Here is a 16,638-nt window from a genome sequence, read left to right as displayed (position 1 = left end):
AGTATTGTAAAACCAGTAAATATGTGTAAAAAAAAAATAGTGACCGCAAGTGCCACCAAAAAGGTATTGACCGCAACTGTGCCGACCGCATCTGTGCCGATACCGTGGATAAGACTCCTTACTGTCCTAGGACTAGTTTGCGGTGTCGGCGGTCAAGACGTTCCGACACCGTTGTCATGCGTCGGCGTCGTCCGTATTCGACTGGCAGTTGGAATGGTGAAGTGATTCCGCGGTTTTCCGCGTAAAGGCCGTTTGAATTCAAACGGATATTACGCGGGACCGCGTCAACATATTAGCTAAAATCATGTGTATTTTTAAAAGTAAGATATTAGGCTATAAATTTAAATCAAGCTTTGTTATATTTGATAATATTAGTTAAAATATAAGTATTATTTTCTGTATTAGATATACTTTTTTTTTTTATGAAGTAATTAGTAAGTATCTAATAATGCAATAAATGCAAATTGCGTACGGTAGCATTTATGTGTATGAATTTAAAATTTACGCGATTCGTCGTTGACGAATGTTTAGAAAATAAACATCGCTTCCGAATGAGCACAATCGTCGGACGGCTGTCAACTGATAGTAGTGGGCGTAGCTGCCGTGGCTTAAAAGTGGAGTGTTTGCAAATTACGAAAACACTTAACAGCGCGTTCCTCGGCCGTTGTATACGTTTCGCTTAACGTGTAACAACTTCTTAAGGAGAGTTTAGTATTGGGAAAAAAAAGCAAGTAGGTATGTAACAAGCGCTAAGTATCTAAAATATTCATCATAAAAACTAGATTCCTCCTAGTTCGTTTCAGGACTTCAGGTCCATCATCCATCATTCATTCTATATTGGTTCGTTGGGCGTGGATGTGTCCATGAATCATAATTATTAATTACGATTATAAATATTAAATAATGATCATGATTCATTATTGATATTCGATTCCTCGGTTCCAATCTGATACCAGGTTATTTTCATCAACGATAAGTGATAAGGAGGACATGCGTAGTAGCGTTTTTGCGTCCATGGATATGATATTAATGTAGTACACCAATACAGTAAACACCACTATACTATACACGGTAACAAACTGACGAATGTTGAACATACCTAACAACTAATATTATAATAGCTATTACCTTGTATGCTATTATATTACTGTAATACTATAGGTAATAGGTATTAGTAAATTACACATTTACACGTTTGACGATATCCGCCTTACGTTCCTCGTCGTCGTGGTCGTTCTTAACCGACCGTTCGACGAAGTAATATAAAATAATACAAATATTATTATGATTTTTCTAACACCGATCGCATCGTCCGGCCCGCAAAAGCGGTATCATCGTGAGCAGCTGTAATGACATTTCAAGAACACGTCGTCCCGACTCCGTCGAACAACGACACATCCACGATTGGTTGTCTGCACGGTCTGTCCACGTTCGCCAAGCTCTACACGCTCACCGTACTCGACGACTGTTTCTCGCTGACCGACCTGCGCGCCGTGGTCGTTCGGGCCCTGTACGACACACTGCACTTTGTCAGCTTCGACCGATTCCAAATTGACATATTCAACTCGCTGGTACTTTTCGAGAGTTTGCTACTGGTTCTTTTGATATTTGTTTGGGGCAAGTACAGTGGTGACATTTACGAGCGCTTCCTGTCCACCGGTTGGTAACTAAATATTATTTTTTTAAATCACCCATATCGTGAATAATGGTTACTGGTTCATCATTCCAAGTCTATAGTTACTCATCAAATGTCGTTATTTCAGAAACTGTGGTTGATGAACTAAGAGAAGACGTATCCCAGTTGAAGTTGCCTAAAGCATATACCCCACGCATATAATGAGTGATAAACTGAAAAAATTTTTTCAAAAAAAAAAAGCTGATGTGAAGTTCAAAAGAGCAGGACCCGGTCATCGTCTGGATGAAGGCGTTGCCACAGCCAAAACTGTGGTTAAACAAGGTGAAACATCTCGCGTCTCTAGAGTTGAGCCTACCGATGAAGCCAAACAAGCAGCAGCTGCAGCCTTGGCCCGGTTTGAAAGTAAAAAGACTACCACCGGTCCTCTAAACATGTGAGTATGCTGTTTTATCATACAATTCTAGGCAGTCTATATTAAGAATAATGTTTAATTTATATCTTAAGTGGGTATACTTTTGGTTTTCAGTTCATTGGCTGCCATTAAATCAAGAGCTAGAAAAGAATTGGAAGCCGAAAGAAAAAATGCAAACCAAAATATAGATACATTTATATGTTCAGAAGAAGAAAATAAGAATGTTGAAGTTCCTGGACCATTAGCTACTAGTGGTATTTTTTTCCAATGTCCAATGATAGGTTAGTTTTTATTTTTTAACAACTTTTTTATTATTTTATATTTAATCAAATGAGTAGTGAGAAAAAAATGTTTTATTTAAATTAATCATGTATAGGCTTAGAAGTTTTGCCACAAGAAGAATGGCATATAAAAATAGAAGAATTTATTAAAGAACAAATGAAAGATGATCCTATATTACAATCGATTCTACTAATCCAAAACTGCAATCACAATAGAACCAAAGTAAAATAAAATTTTCAAATTAATACTGTCAAACTCATTAAACCATTTTACTAATAATTTTCTTTTAAGATTGAAGAATGCATTAAGTTACTAGTGACATATGCAGAAAATATCATTAGAAATAAGGACGAAGAAAAATATCGCAAAATTAGATTAACAAATAAAACATTTGTGGAAAAGGTGTTGCCAATTAAGGGAGCAATTGAATTCTTAGAATCTATTGGTTTTGTTAAAAAAAAACTTATGTATCAAGATCAAGAAGAAGATTTCTTAGTTTTTCCTGAAGAATGTTTGAATAACCTAGCCTTGGTACAGACCACTGTTGATGATTTACAATCGGCAGAACGCATTCAATTGGTCTTGGATAGAAATGTTCAGGTTCTTTTGCCGTCACAAGCATCAGTAAAAGTTTCATTACCTCCAGAGTTTTTCATAATGTCTACTGCTGAATTAAAAGCAGAGTATAAAAAAAGGTAAATACAAAAATATTGACACAAATATAGTATATATATTATTTAGGCTTGAAAGTTATAGAAACTTAGATGGGCAAAATGTGAATGAAAAAATTGTTCAAAAAATATGACAAAAAACTGATTAGCATTTCAATATCTTATTGAAATAAAAAAATAGTTTTGAAATTTAATTATTATACAACTGTATTTATCGCCAATAACTTTCATTACCATTTTTTATAGTTTCTTAGCACACTCGTTTACTAATACAATTTTTGCACATTAAGCATCACATAGTTTGATAATAATATTTGTCTGTTAACCACTAAAGCTATTTGAACTTCCACATTATAACTCACTTTAGTATTTCTTCTTTGTATTTATACTATAAGTGTTAGTGGTACATTAAGCATTTGATATTTGGGCTTGTGTATTATTGACTTACACTCCTGGTTCATAACTACTATAAAATGTCAATTGTGCTTAAAAATTTGTTAATGAATGAAAAGATATATAAGATAAATTAAGTTAATAACTTATTGATGATAAGATAATATTTTACATTATTTGTGCTATTAAAATAACATGCATATTGCGCTGGTGTCATAAAATTAATATTTAACTGTGACAATGACAATAAATACATACAATTAAATTCAATATTATTTAAAATACATAGGTTAAAAAAATAAAATTAAATGTTTTAGAAAATACTAAGTATGCTTATTATGCATTTAAAATTTTTAAGTTTGTCATTATATAATTTTATAAGATTGGATAGCTTGGACCACTATAAATACAGGCAAATAGAACAAAATGCAATTTTTATTACTTCAGAGTCTTACACTTTATATATGTATACATTATAATATAATATATTAAATTGTTATTATTTTTTTAACAATTTTTAATATAGGAAATCTGTTACATAAACTGAATAGATAAAGTAAAATAATATTAGTGTATTTTTGACATAAAAAAAGTACCCAAAAATTAGTTCTAATATTAAAATATTTTGTAATGCAATAATAATGATAATTGGTTGAATTTATAACAAATATCCATAACTTATACATTTTTTATTATTAAATTTGTAAATTTTAATATTTAATGTTATTTCTTAGATGTTATATATTTACTAAGCCAGTGATACCTGAAGAGTATGCTTCACATGCCTTATGTATAGAATTTAGTATAAGGAGTTTTAAAATGACAAAGTTTTATAGAATAATAGTTTTCCCCTAGACAAATACAATATTTACAGCAGATTTACTAATTTTTCGTAATAATTAAAAAAACCATTAACTGTAGTACTATTTATTTATTTATTTATTATTTACATCATGACTTGCTAAATTTTAGTTGATAATACATAAATGAATAAAAAAAAAATTACTATTGATAATCTTTAACCAAGAAAATAAGACACTAAAACAGACAAAGTTATTCCTCATGTATTGTGAAAATTTAATAAAACTAAAGTTGAGGCAGGAAATTATTTCATGTAAAACTATTTCTATTTATAAATTATAGGGAGTGTGAGGATGTAGCATCCTTTTTTTAATGTAATAAATAAGTATTTTTATTCAATCAACAAATAATCATAATATACTCAAATTTCAAATGATACAATTTGCTTATTTGTTTAATATCAGGAATGATAAACTGGAGAGTGAAATGATTCTAAAAACTAAAAATATGCGTATGAAGGAACAAAATAAATACAAATCAAATTACAAATATTGTTTGATTCGAGTTAAATTTCCAGATTGTTTGATTTTACAGGTAAACTTGAATTGTGTAATATTTTAATTTCTATTGTTATGATATTTTATTTTTTCTATTAGGGAACATTTGGTGTCAATGAGCACTTGTCTGATGTTTTAGAATTTGTCAAAGAAAGTGTATTTGACGAACAGCGGCCATTCAAGCTAAGACTGCCTAGTGGAAGAACTTTAGATAATGAGCATGAAAATATGACCTTAAGCGAATTAAACCTGGTACCTACCACTGTTTTACTCTTTACTTATGATCCACCTGAAAACAATGAGGAACATCCTTACTTAAAAGATGAGCTCATGGCACTGGTACAGTAACTGCATAAATATTAAATAAATTTTATTTTCAAATCAATTGTGATAAATTTCAATAATCAATTTAATTGTATATTGTTTACTTACTTTACTTGGGTACAATCAATGGATATATTTAATTAGTTTCTTTTTGATTTTGTTAATAAAACATACCTAATAATTTATTTCATAATTTGTGATAAAAAAAAAAAAAAAAAAAAAAAAAAATGATGTAATATTTAAAATTTATCATTACTTTTCTGTTAATTTCTAGTGCTTAATCTCTGCCAGTCACACATCCTTAACGCATAGATATTATTTATGTTTTGAACCTTTTGATAAAGTAAACACTTAACATTTTATTTCTTATTTAAAAATTAAGTATTATGTTTATATATTTTAAAATTTATTTTCAAAATGTACTCTGCAATTATTAAAATATATTATTGTATTATCATGTATTATTATGATAAAATAAAAAATTAACAACTTATGTAAGTTTTCATATTTTTTTCAACTACAAATAATTTTATTGTCTTACAGGTATGAGAAATAAAAAAAAAACACAGCTTATCACCTAATCATTATTATTATATTAAAATGTACAAGTACTGAAATTGAACCACTTATATTTATTATGTGAACTATTATTATTAGATAATAGATATCATTAAACATTGGCTAAGTATAAATTATCAGTTGAAAACTTGACATTTCTTAAATATTGGTGTTAGATCATAAATTTAAAATATATACAATTCATTATTCAAAGATCTTTCAATATGTTGGGGAAATCTTTTCTTATTAATTCCGTTTGTCGTACACATTCAGTGTATTTAGTCTGACATTCGTCTATTAACGCTGTTATCCTCTCCGATAGTTGGTCAAACCGCTGTTTATTAAACGTTGCTTGATTAAACAATACTTCATTAGTTTCTTCTAAACCCATAATTTGTACATCAAGTTGATGTAAAGACTCTTCTAATTCTATTATTTCCATAGAATCGTTATCTATGTAATATTTTCTAAAAAATAACAATTCCTCATAAAATATTTCCTATATGACTAAACTTAAAAATAAAGAAGTAATTAGGCACAAAATAATATACTTTGCTTCTTCTTCATTTAATGAATTTTTTTTAGTAAACAGTTCAGATAGATTTTCTTCCTCGATAATTTGTTCAAAATGCTTGCTCATCAGGTTATTGATCTGAGTTTTTAATGTAGTCAACAAATTTGTCACATTCCTTTTACTTTTTAAAAACGATATATCACCCATTATGTTTTTGAACTCTTCTGGACTAAAAAATTAAAACAAAATGTTTTATAGCAGCTAGTTTAATATTAAATTATAGAAACTGTATTTATTTTACCCAATACAATCACTAATTTCTTCAAATGTCTTGTTTATAGCTTCAAGAAATTTTGTATATCTGGGAGGATCCTTGGACACTATTTCCTTAAACGCTACACTAATATTCATATGATCAGATAATGGATGAAAGTTGGAATCTAGCCCTTCATTTTGTGGTTTATCAGTGACCATTGATGGGTGTACAGCTTTATTATCCATTCTAATATATAGTGATAAACAATTATGATTTAATTATCCCAATAATAACAGTATTGTATTTATAATAGTAATATTTTATAATATGTATAAAAGCATAACGTAAAAGTTTTGAAGGATAAATAAAATATGTGAATTTTTAGTCATAGGTAGGTTAAAATTAAATTTATGTCGACCAAAGATATTCATAGAAATGTTTATGCATATAGTACAATTTAAAAAGCAAAGATTAGTCGGCCTAAATTGTAAGATCTTTAGTTTAGGTTAAATAGTTGAAAAGTGGAAACCAATTATGTGACATTCTTACATTTGTAATAGATTTCAATTTATTCTTATTCATGAATAGTTTGCTTAATGTTTAAATCAAAAACCATGCGTATTAAACAAACAAAATAAACGGGGTGCAAGATAAATAAGAATTCAGTTTTTTTCGAAATATTAACAAATTATGAACTTACTTAAATAGTTCGACGAGTCACTACTGTCACCAGAACTCGAATAACAGACGTAACGTCGGTTACTTATCAGTTGTAACTTTTACTTTTTATTTTTGGCCGTAGCTCGGTGCTCGTAACTTAGTAAGTAGAAGTATAAAATACAAGAATATTAAACAATAAACAACTGACATTAGTAATAAGTAATAACAACAACAAAGATAAAATAAACGTTCGTAATTTGAATCCTTATCACGAAACGGGCGTACGCAATGTTTTCGCAGAATTATTATCATCACAAAATTGTTATCATTACTTGTTGACTTCTTGCCTTAGATCATATGATCTAAGCTTCTTGCTATCGTTTCCAAATGATGTATGATAATAAAACATACATTAAAATGTCCATATCTATAGTGATTTCAGTAACATTGTATGTACAAGCAATTCATAGATTAAATACTTATCTATGGATTAAATATACTTAATATATTTAATCTATGGTTGTTACGAAAGTCTACGGGATTACACGATTTTTTCAAGTATTTTACTTAAAAATATCTTAAGCCGTAGATTATACACCAAAAGCGCTGACTTATCATTAACATACTGGTGTATGCTTGATAAAATATAAAAAAAAAACAAAGAATATCTTCACCACATGCAAATACATAGGTACATCGTACATGTACATGCTTTGTTTCTACTAAATGCAGTTGACAAAAGAATCAAAAATGTTATTTTTATCGTCAATACAATTGTTGTACAACGGGCTATACCTGACGTTACTACTAGATCACACGACATCGCGATTCCGATAAAGTTCGTATAATTGCTAATTTCTGGTAACTGGTCCCAACCGGTCGACCCACACGCATTGCATAAAACGCTCGTGACGTCATGGCAACATTCTTGGTGTCGCACAAATTAAGAGAATGAGTGAATAACCCCCAGCCATAAGACATATGCATGTCAATAAGCGTTTCATCGTGAATTTATTACAATTTATTAAAAATAATATTAATTATATATTATATAATTGTAAGGCTAAATTTAGTCATGGTAATATGATGTGCGATATTTTCAACTTCGATTGTTCGATTATACTCATAATTTAAGATGTATCTTAAATCGTCATTATATTTTCAATTCATTTTGGAAATCGTAACAACACTGATTGAAATCCTCTTGACCTGCAAAGATAAGACTGAAGAGTTCAAAGTAGAAGGAATTAGTTGCTAATGTTTCTATAGTCATAGTGTCGTATAGTTATTCATTAGTTCTATGAATTATAAATTTTAACACATTTATTGTTCTATAAATTGTTATAATCTAGTTTTATCGACGTTTTATGTTTACTATTATTTTAATTCAATAAATTGTTCATCATAATGCTATTTGATTAATTTTCCTCAAATTTAGGAGTTTTTAATATTTAATAAGTAATTGTTGTTATTTAATTACAATTACTTGGTTCCCATTCGACTAACAGTAAGTTTTATTAACTAATTATACAATAATTAATTTTAAAATGCATTTCAGAGGTTCGACCACACCCTTTTCCAAAACATATGTTTACGACTTTGTGACTTAATATTTGTTACATACTTTTGACTGAGTGATGAATGAATTTATTGATTTTATGTTTTTTCTTTGTTATTGGCTTTAATAATTGTAAAAATGTGATTTTAACCTAAAGTTTAAGGGTGATTTCTAGTAGCCTATTGTATATGAGAGTACATTGGCGGGTTAAAAGTAAAAATTCCCAGTACGTTTCAAAATATTAAAATACTTGAGAAAAGTAAAAAAGAAATTGAAAAACGAAAATTTTTTACGCAAACCTAATCATTTTTTGACAAAATAAATTTATTTTTTGTGTGTGTAAATCATAAAAACAAATATCCGTAAATATTTAGATGTTTTATAAATTATTTACATTAGAACGTATTTTTTTTTACATAGTATAATTTTCAAGATGTTTAAATATTTTTAAACTATTGATAGAAATTAAAAATTTTTAATTTTATTTCTTTAATAAATTTCGTAAACAAAATATTTGCTTGGTCAAAAAGGTTGACAGTTTAATGAAAGGTTTTTCATGAGTTATTATTATTACATAGGTACCTATTTACAAAATATTAAAATTACATGGTTTTTTTTTTTTTTAAAAATATTTGAAGTTCAAATTTGGACAAAATTAAATTATTAAATGAAGAATAATGATTTTACAAATTTTTTTCACATTTTTCTTAAATAGTGACATTATATATAATATTATACCTCTATTTTATTTTAGGTAATTTCAATACAAGTATCATGGGAGGTAAATTTAAATTTTCAATTGATCGAGGTGGTACTTTTACAGACATTTATGCTAAATGTCCAAATGGAAAAGTTCATGTTATGAAACTTTTATCAGTTGATCCAATAAATTATTCAGATGCCCCACGGGAAGGCATTAGGAGAATATTAGAAACAGTAAAAACTAGAAATCTTTTATAAGACAAAAAACAATTTATATTGAAAAAATGTTATCATTTTTCTAGGAAACTGGTAAAAGTATGCCACAAAATGAGCCAATTGATAGTAGTTATATAGAATGGATTCGAATGGGTACAACTGTTGCAACAAATGCTCTTTTAGAACGAAAAGGTGAACGTATGGCTTTGTTGATAACTCGTGGTTTCAAAGATTTGTTACATATTGGTAATCAAGCTCGTCCAAAAATATTTGATTTAGTAAGACTTTTAGAATAATGATAAATCTTAATTGTTTCTAGTACCTATTGGCTATTATTACTAAATAATGTATTTTAGGAAATTGTAACACCAGATGTATTATATGATGAAGTTCTGGAAATAGATTGTAGAGTAATTAATTTAAATTGTGAAAAATGTGATCAGCTAACTCCAATTTGGAGTGATAAGCCAGTTGTTCGAGGTGTCACTGGTGAAGATATACTAATTTTAAAACAAATAGATGAAATTGCACTAAAAAATGACTTAATTTCATTAAGATCTAAAGGAATTAATAGTATTGCAGTTGCTCTAATGCATTCTTATACGTAAATAAAATTTATACCTATTTTTATTTTTATTTTTATAAAGAAGGTAATTATTTCTTGTTTTCCTGTGTTGATGCATATAATAACCAAAGATATTTTTGTTTAAAAATTAATAATATATTAACTTTTATTATAATGTACTAACCTTGTTTAAATTTATATGTAGTTATAATGAACATGAGCGTATTGTTGGAAGAATAGCTAAAGAAGTTGGTTTTGAACATGTATCTTTATCCCATGAAGTAATGCCTATGGTAAAAATTGTACCAAGAGGGTATACAGCTTGTGCAGATGCTTATTTGACTCCAGCTATAAAAAAATATATTGAAGTAAATTTTTAATACTGACATTTATATATATATATATGTGTGTGTGTGTGTGTGCATATATAAATTAATAGAATTAAAATAATATCATATTTAGGGATTTGCTTCAGGATTCAAAAATAATTTAAAAGATATCAATATATTATTTATGCAAAGTGATGGTGGACTAACGCCAATGAATAGGTATAAAATTTCATCAATTTTATGTATCAAGTACTGCATATTAAAACAATTATTTTTAAAAACTTGTTTAGTTTTAATGGTTCAAGAGCTATTTTATCTGGTCCAGCGGGTGGTGTGGTCGGATACACAGCTACTACTCCTTATAAACCTGTTATCGGCTTTGACATGGGTGGTACATCAACTGATGTTAGTCGCTATGATGGAGCATTTGAGCATGTTTTTGAATCAATAACTGCCGGTGTTACAATTCAAGCCCCTCAAGTAAAAATATTATCCATATATTAAGCATAAAATATTTTTATTTAAAGTATTCTTTATTAAGATTTTTTTTTTGTTTTTAGCTGGATATAAATACTGTTGCAGCTGGTGGCGGTAGCAGATTATTTTTTAGATCAGGATTATTTATCGTTGGACCCGAAAGTGCTGGGGCTCATCCAGGACCTACATGTTATAGAAAAGGAGGTCCATTAACTGTTACTGATGCTAATCTAGTTCTTGGTAGACTGTTACCTGAATATTTTCCTTCAATATTTGGTAAAACTGAAGACATGCCATTGAACAAAGAAGCATCCTTAAAAGAATTTGAAGCTTTGACTAATGAAGTATAATATAAAATTACAATTTAAAAAAAAATTGGAAGATTGTTCTCTACATATATCATAATATCTGGATACAGGTTAATAATTTTGTAAGACTTCAATCTGGAAGTTCAAATCTAATGACTCTCGAAGAAGTTGCTATGGGGTTCATAAGAGTTGCAAATGAATCAATGTGTCGTCCAATTAGAGCTCTAACTCAGGTAAATTTCAATTTAATAATGCTTATGTTATTTATTGATTTTATACTTTATATAATTATATACTTATTAACAGGCAAGAGGATATGATACTAGACAGCATACACTAGCTTGTTTTGGAGGAGCTGGTGGACAGCATGCTTGTGCTATTGCACGTTCCTTAGGAATTGGTCGTGTTGTTATTCATAAATATGCTGGCATTCTATCTGCTTATGGTATGGCGTGTGCTGATGTTGTTCATGAGGTCCAAGAACCTTGTGCATTAACATATGACATTGGTAATAAATTTGTCTAGCTTATATTCATAGCAGGAATGACAAACCTTTCTGTACTTGTGTGTTAACTAAATTGATGGTCTTCTTTTAAACTTAAAAAAATACCTACATTCATAACTTGAATGATAAACAACAAATCAAACATTACATTTTAATTTAAATATATTAAACCCTTAAAGTATAAGTAGCCTATAATTATCTTAAATAAATTCTACATCAATGATCTTTTTTAAACAGTTGCTTGTGACACTAATTTTATTTTTTTAAATTAAGCAAACTGCTCACCTTGTGAATTTCTTTATGACAGCTCACCTCATATATATAGTATACTTAGTTATTTAAAATTATTTAGTTATAGTAAAGTTTATATAAAAATTAGTATTCATAAATAAAGTGAAACATAAGACATATATATATATTATTATCAAACATAATGTATAGTATTTTACATTTTAAAATATTTAATTAATCAATAACAATTATTATTATTAGAAAACTTTGAATATTTAAATGAACGAATCAATATATTGAGTTCAAAATGTATTGATGAACTTAAAAAACAAGGATTCTCAGATAATCAACTACACACTGAACCATTTTTACATCTAAGATATGAAGGTACAGATTGTCCTCTCATGTGTTCAGCTAGTTATGATGGTACAGTTAATTCCAGCTTGATCCGTGGCGATTTTTTAAATGGATTTCTTGCAAGGTTTGTATGCTGTTTTTTAATATTTTTAATTATTTAAATTTGAAAAATATGTTGTAGGTATCAAAAGGAATTTGGATTCATTTTGTCTGGACGTAAAATATATGTTGATGATATACGTGTAAGAGGTATTGGTAAAACTTTGTTAAATATTGACAATGAAGAAATCAAAACTGATAAACCTCCACAAATTGAATCAGTAAATATTTTCAAGGCTTTAAATGCCATTAAATATAAAATTCTATTAAAATGAACTTAACATTTTAGATTAAACAAATATATTTTGAAGACATGGGTTATATTGATAGTAATATTTACCTATTTAGCAAGCTGAATAAAGGACATATAATAAATGGCCCAGCAGTGATAATGGACAAATTGAGTACAATATTAATTGAGCCGAAGTGTAAAGCTATAATAAGTAAATCTGGTGATATTGGTAAGTATTTAATTGTATTGATTTCGTTAGTGCTTTTTTTTTATTTTAATAAAAATTTTTTTAGAAATTGAAGTCAATTGTGATGAGCTTACTAAAATTGGGGTTGAACTTGAACCGATTCAATTAAGTATTTTTTCACATAGATTCATGAGTATTGCTGAACAAATGGGAAGGTAAAATTTTTTTTTTTAATCTAGTAATTTTTATAATTATCATTTAGCAACTAATTTATATGTAATAAAAATCTTAGAAATATGTTTTAAAAAATACTATATACTAGAAATGCATTTATTTTTAAACATACGTTGAAAATTGAATAAAATTAAAAATAAAACATTTAATTTTATTAAATATAATCTTAATTATTTTTATATTTATCATGTGATACATGTTGGTCTACCAAAAACATAATAATCCCATTAACTTAAATTTCATACAAATTGCCATATAAAATTTACTAGAATATAAACTGATGTTTTATTATAGATAATTAAAAAAATGTAAATAAAAATTATATCAAAAAATAATAGATAAAGAAAGCTTTACATATGAAAATATGCGACACATGATACTGACTAATTGGTTTTGATTCAATACTAAAACTACATTCATATATTGGTAAATTGACAAATTATCTCTTAACAATAACGACCAGTCTTTATTTTATCGATATAAATTATACACCAATAGTTTACTTTATCATACTCTTTTAATTCAAAAATGTAATTTCTTAAATTTATGTGGTTGTAAATTAAGAAAGCATAAAAAAATATATGATGAAAAAAAATATGCATTATAAAATACAACTAGTATTATGATCTAAATGTTAATTTAATATGTTGTATAAGGTTGTAAATAGTGTATTATAATAAGTATAAATCTCTTTCCTTATTATCAGTTTTCATAACTTTATTTAATATTTTAGAATACTTCAAAGAACATCAATATCTACCAACATTAAAGAGCGTTTAGATTTTTCATGTGCATTATTTGGCCCAGATGGTGGATTGGTATCGAATGCACCTCATATTCCTGTGCATCTAGGTGCTATGCAAGAAGCTGTTCAATATCAAGTAATTTTTTATTTTTTATTTGGTAATTATTCAATTTAATATAGTGCTATATTATATTATTAGATACAATCAGTTGGTAATGAGATCAAAGAAGGTGATGTAATTCTTAGCAATCATCCAAAAGCAGGTGGCTCTCATTTGCCTGATTTAACTGTTATAACACCTGTGTTTTATCCGTACGTAAATCCTTTTATTTGTGTATTTTATTAAATTGTTTAAAATTTTTATTTTTGTTTTGTAGTGGACAATTAAAACCTGTCTTCTATGCTGCAAGTCGGGGACACCATGCTGATATTGGGGGTATAACACCAGGATCTATGCCACCACATTCTAAATCATTGTCAGAAGAAGGAGCCCAGTTTAAAAGTTTCTTCTTAGTTCGTAGTGGACGTTTCTGTGAGGAAGAAGTTACCAATGCTCTTATGGCTCCTGCATCATTACCTGGATCTTCTGGCACTAGAAACCTCAAGGATAATTTATCAGATTTGAAAGCACAAATTGCAGCAAATCAAAAAGTATTTTAATATTTTTTTAATTAATTTCAATAGTTTTATTTATAACAGTGTTTAATTCTAGGGTATTTACTTGGTGACTGAACTCATAAATTCTTATGGATTAAATGTTGTTCAAGCATACATGGACCATATACAAAAAAATGCAGAAATTTCAGTTAGAGACATGTTGAAAAACATTGGTAATGCTAATTTTTTAGCTTGTGGGTTGAAAACATTGGAATCAGTTGATTATTTGGATGATGGATCCATAATAAAACTTTCAGTTCAAATAAATATTCAAAATGGAGAAGCTATATTCGATTTTAGGTAATTTTAGTATTTTATTTTTGTCTTAAACTTAAATGTTTTTCAATTTAATCATTATTCTTATAGTGGAACTAGTTATGAAGTTTGGGGCAATTGTAATGCTCCAAAAGCTATTACATTATCAGCATTAATATATTGCTTGAGAAGTATGATTGGTTACGATATACCATTAAACCAAGTAATTTTCATTTTTACCATTTTAAAAATTCAGTTACATTTATTTTCTGTTGTTTATATTAGGGTTGCCTAAAACCGATCACAGTAATTATTCCTTCTGGATCTATACTTGATCCATCAGAGAATGCTGCCGTTGTTGGTGGTAATGTTTTAACTTCACAACGTATTGTTGATGTTGTGTTAAAAGCATTTGGTGCCGCTGCAGATAGCCAAGGTTGCATGAATAACATAACATTTGGCCAAGATGATTGGGGTTATTATGAAACTGTTGCTGGTGGTGCAGGAGCTGTAAGTCACAAAAATAAAGTGTTGTTTTCTAAGTACTACATTTTTATGAAGCATCATTAAATATTAATTATTATAGGGTCCTACGTGGATTGGTCGTAGTGGAGTTCACACTCATATGACAAATACTCGTATAACAGATCCTGAAATATTAGAAAAACGTTATCCTGTGTTTTTAACTACATTTACATTACGTGAAAACTCTGGGGGTAACGGCAAATATCGTGGTGGCGATGGAGTTGTGAGAGAATTACAATTTAGATCTCCAGTAACTTTGTCAATACTGACAGAAAGACGATCTTTTGCTCCAAATGGAATCAAAGGTAAAAATAATATATGTATTATTTAATATTCTTGCCACATATAATATACTAACATAATTTTTCTAAAAGATAAATATCAATTGTTTGTATAAAACATTAATTATAATAAAATAATATCTATTACAGGAGGTGAAAATGGAAAAAAAGGAGAAAATTTATTAATAAAACACGATGGCAGAAAAATTAGATTAGGTGCCAAAACTGCAGTAAACATGAATCCCGGTGTAAGGTTTTTGATAACTTAAACAAATGATGCATTTGGTATGTTATGCGATATATTGCTCTCTTATTTCATGTTGCATTTATTTTAGGATACATTTTTGTTATTAACGCCTGGTGGTGGTGGATACGGATCATCATCTGATGATAAAAACACTATAACAACTGTGAAGAAACCCATTTGTTCCTCAAGTTTAGAACGAGGATCTGGATATAATTACCGTATGCTGCAAGAATCTGCTTAAAAGCAATAAATCAATTTTTATTTACTCATTTAATTATTAAAATCTATTCATGTTTGATCATTCTATATTTTACAATTTTTTTTCAAATTTATGTTTTACTGATTTTTTGTTTACTTTGAAAAATAATTTTATAGTTAATTAAAAAATGTTTAAATTTGAAAACAAACTTATGATACTTAATACATTTATATTGTTACCAAAACACTGTTTAAAGCATCAAATGTATGTGATACTATGTGATACAATTGAGTATGATAATTTTTTATTAACACAATAATTATTTAAATGTGTTTTATTTTTTTAGTTTATTTTAATGATTACTAACTATTGTCAATTGATAAAAATTATTGTTCAATGTGATACAACTTCATGCTTGTTTTTGTTATAACAAAAGTTTATTAATATTGAAATTATGAAATTATAGATACTACTGTTATTATTGTTATATTGTTTTGTTCAATCTTCTTATTTATTTGGCCTTTTAAGAGGCTAATTCTTATTTAATAGTAACTTTCTATAAATTATTTAATAAAATGATAATAAAAATTTTTAGACAGTAGTCATTATCATGTTGAGTTGTTTTCTAAAATAATAAATTATAATAATAACATTAATCTTTATTT

The 16,638-nt window shown here is 27.8% G+C and overlaps 3 protein-coding genes across 6 annotated transcripts; 2 read left to right on the top strand and 1 right to left on the bottom strand.

The window, feature by feature from the left end:
* Positions 1–1,566: 1,566 nt before the first annotated feature.
* On the top strand, positions 1,567–5,279 carry LOC112594738 (UBX domain-containing protein 6). 2 transcript variants are annotated; one of them, XM_025339694.1, is made up of 7 exons: positions 1,567–1,659; positions 1,764–2,069; positions 2,163–2,329; positions 2,425–2,552; positions 2,622–3,025; positions 4,660–4,789; positions 4,852–5,279. In XM_025339694.1, exons 2-7 carry the CDS (start codon positions 1,837–1,839, stop codon positions 5,098–5,100), a joined length of 1,311 nt encoding a protein of 436 aa, XP_025195479.1. In that variant the 5' UTR covers positions 1,567–1,659; positions 1,764–1,836; the 3' UTR covers positions 5,101–5,279. The 2 variants fall into 2 exon arrangements, with proteins under 2 accessions (XP_025195479.1, XP_025195480.1); XM_025339695.1 differs by having other exon boundaries at positions 1,571–1,663.
* Positions 5,280–5,760: 481 nt separating this feature from the next.
* On the bottom strand, positions 5,761–7,401 carry LOC112594546. Its single transcript, XM_025339365.1, has 4 exons — positions 7,105–7,401; positions 6,450–6,650; positions 6,186–6,377; positions 5,761–6,101 (listed from the first exon to the last, which is right to left on the bottom strand). Exons 2-4 carry the CDS (start codon positions 6,647–6,649, stop codon positions 5,843–5,845), a joined length of 651 nt encoding a protein of 216 aa, XP_025195150.1. The 5' UTR covers position 6,650; positions 7,105–7,401; the 3' UTR covers positions 5,761–5,842.
* A 344-nt stretch (positions 7,402–7,745) lies between these two features.
* Positions 7,746–16,080, top strand: LOC112594545 (5-oxoprolinase). Of its 3 annotated transcripts, none has more exons than XM_025339363.1 (23): positions 7,746–7,902; positions 9,377–9,558; positions 9,627–9,818; positions 9,897–10,144; positions 10,311–10,473; positions 10,568–10,653; positions 10,725–10,914; positions 10,995–11,255; positions 11,330–11,452; positions 11,526–11,727; positions 12,217–12,436; positions 12,494–12,632; positions 12,701–12,872; positions 12,937–13,045; positions 13,798–13,945; positions 14,009–14,121; positions 14,187–14,460; positions 14,522–14,766; positions 14,833–14,944; positions 15,007–15,231; positions 15,308–15,551; positions 15,678–15,775; positions 15,863–16,080. In XM_025339363.1, exons 2-23 carry the CDS (start codon positions 9,397–9,399, stop codon positions 16,013–16,015), a joined length of 3,879 nt encoding a protein of 1,292 aa, XP_025195148.1. In that variant the 5' UTR covers positions 7,746–7,902; positions 9,377–9,396; the 3' UTR covers positions 16,016–16,080. The 3 variants fall into 3 exon arrangements, with proteins under 3 accessions (XP_025195148.1, XP_025195147.1, XP_025195149.1); XM_025339362.1 differs by lacking the exon at positions 7,746–7,902 and adding an exon at positions 8,139–8,571; XM_025339364.1 differs by lacking the exon at positions 7,746–7,902 and adding an exon at positions 8,731–8,848.
* Positions 16,081–16,638: the final 558 nt, after the last annotated feature.

Source organism: Melanaphis sacchari, unplaced genomic scaffold (assembly GCF_002803265.2).
Source record: "Melanaphis sacchari strain LSU unplaced genomic scaffold, SCAv2.0 Contig23_pilon_pilon, whole genome shotgun sequence".
Lineage (NCBI taxonomy): Eukaryota > Metazoa > Arthropoda > Insecta > Hemiptera > Aphididae > Melanaphis > Melanaphis sacchari.
The sequence above is the reverse complement of the archived record's forward strand: the minus strand, read 5'-3'. Positions and strand labels throughout refer to the sequence as shown.

What these genes read in the sequence shown, in the direction of transcription:
- LOC112594738 (XM_025339694.1), top strand. Translation starts at nt 1,837, where the DNA reads ATGAGTGATAAACTGAAAAAATTTTTTCAAAAAAAAAAAGCTGATGTG. An exon ending in GCAATCACAATAGAACCAAA is followed by an intron (nt 2,553 to 2,621) that starts GTAAAATAAAAT and finishes TTTTCTTTTAAG; the next exon opens with ATTGAAGAATGCATTAAGTT. An exon ending in AAAGCAGAGTATAAAAAAAG is followed by an intron (nt 3,026 to 4,659) that starts GTAAATACAAAA and finishes GTTTAATATCAG; the next exon opens with GAATGATAAACTGGAGAGTG.
- LOC112594546 (XM_025339365.1), bottom strand. Translation starts at nt 6,649, where the DNA reads ATGGATAATAAAGCTGTACACCCATCAATGGTCACTGATAAACCACAA. An exon ending in GAAATTAGTGATTGTATTGG is followed by an intron (nt 6,378 to 6,449) that starts GTAAAATAAATA and finishes TTAATTTTTTAG; the next exon opens with TCCAGAAGAGTTCAAAAACA. An exon ending in TTAAATGAAGAAGAAGCAAA is followed by an intron (nt 6,102 to 6,185) that starts GTATATTATTTT and finishes GTTATTTTTTAG; the next exon opens with AAAATATTACATAGATAACG.
- LOC112594545 (XM_025339363.1), top strand. Translation starts at nt 9,397, where the DNA reads ATGGGAGGTAAATTTAAATTTTCAATTGATCGAGGTGGTACTTTTACA. An exon ending in TTACAATTCAAGCCCCTCAA is followed by an intron (nt 10,915 to 10,994) that starts GTAAAAATATTA and finishes TTTTGTTTTTAG; the next exon opens with CTGGATATAAATACTGTTGC. An exon ending in TTGCTGGTGGTGCAGGAGCT is followed by an intron (nt 15,232 to 15,307) that starts GTAAGTCACAAA and finishes TAATTATTATAG; the next exon opens with GGTCCTACGTGGATTGGTCG.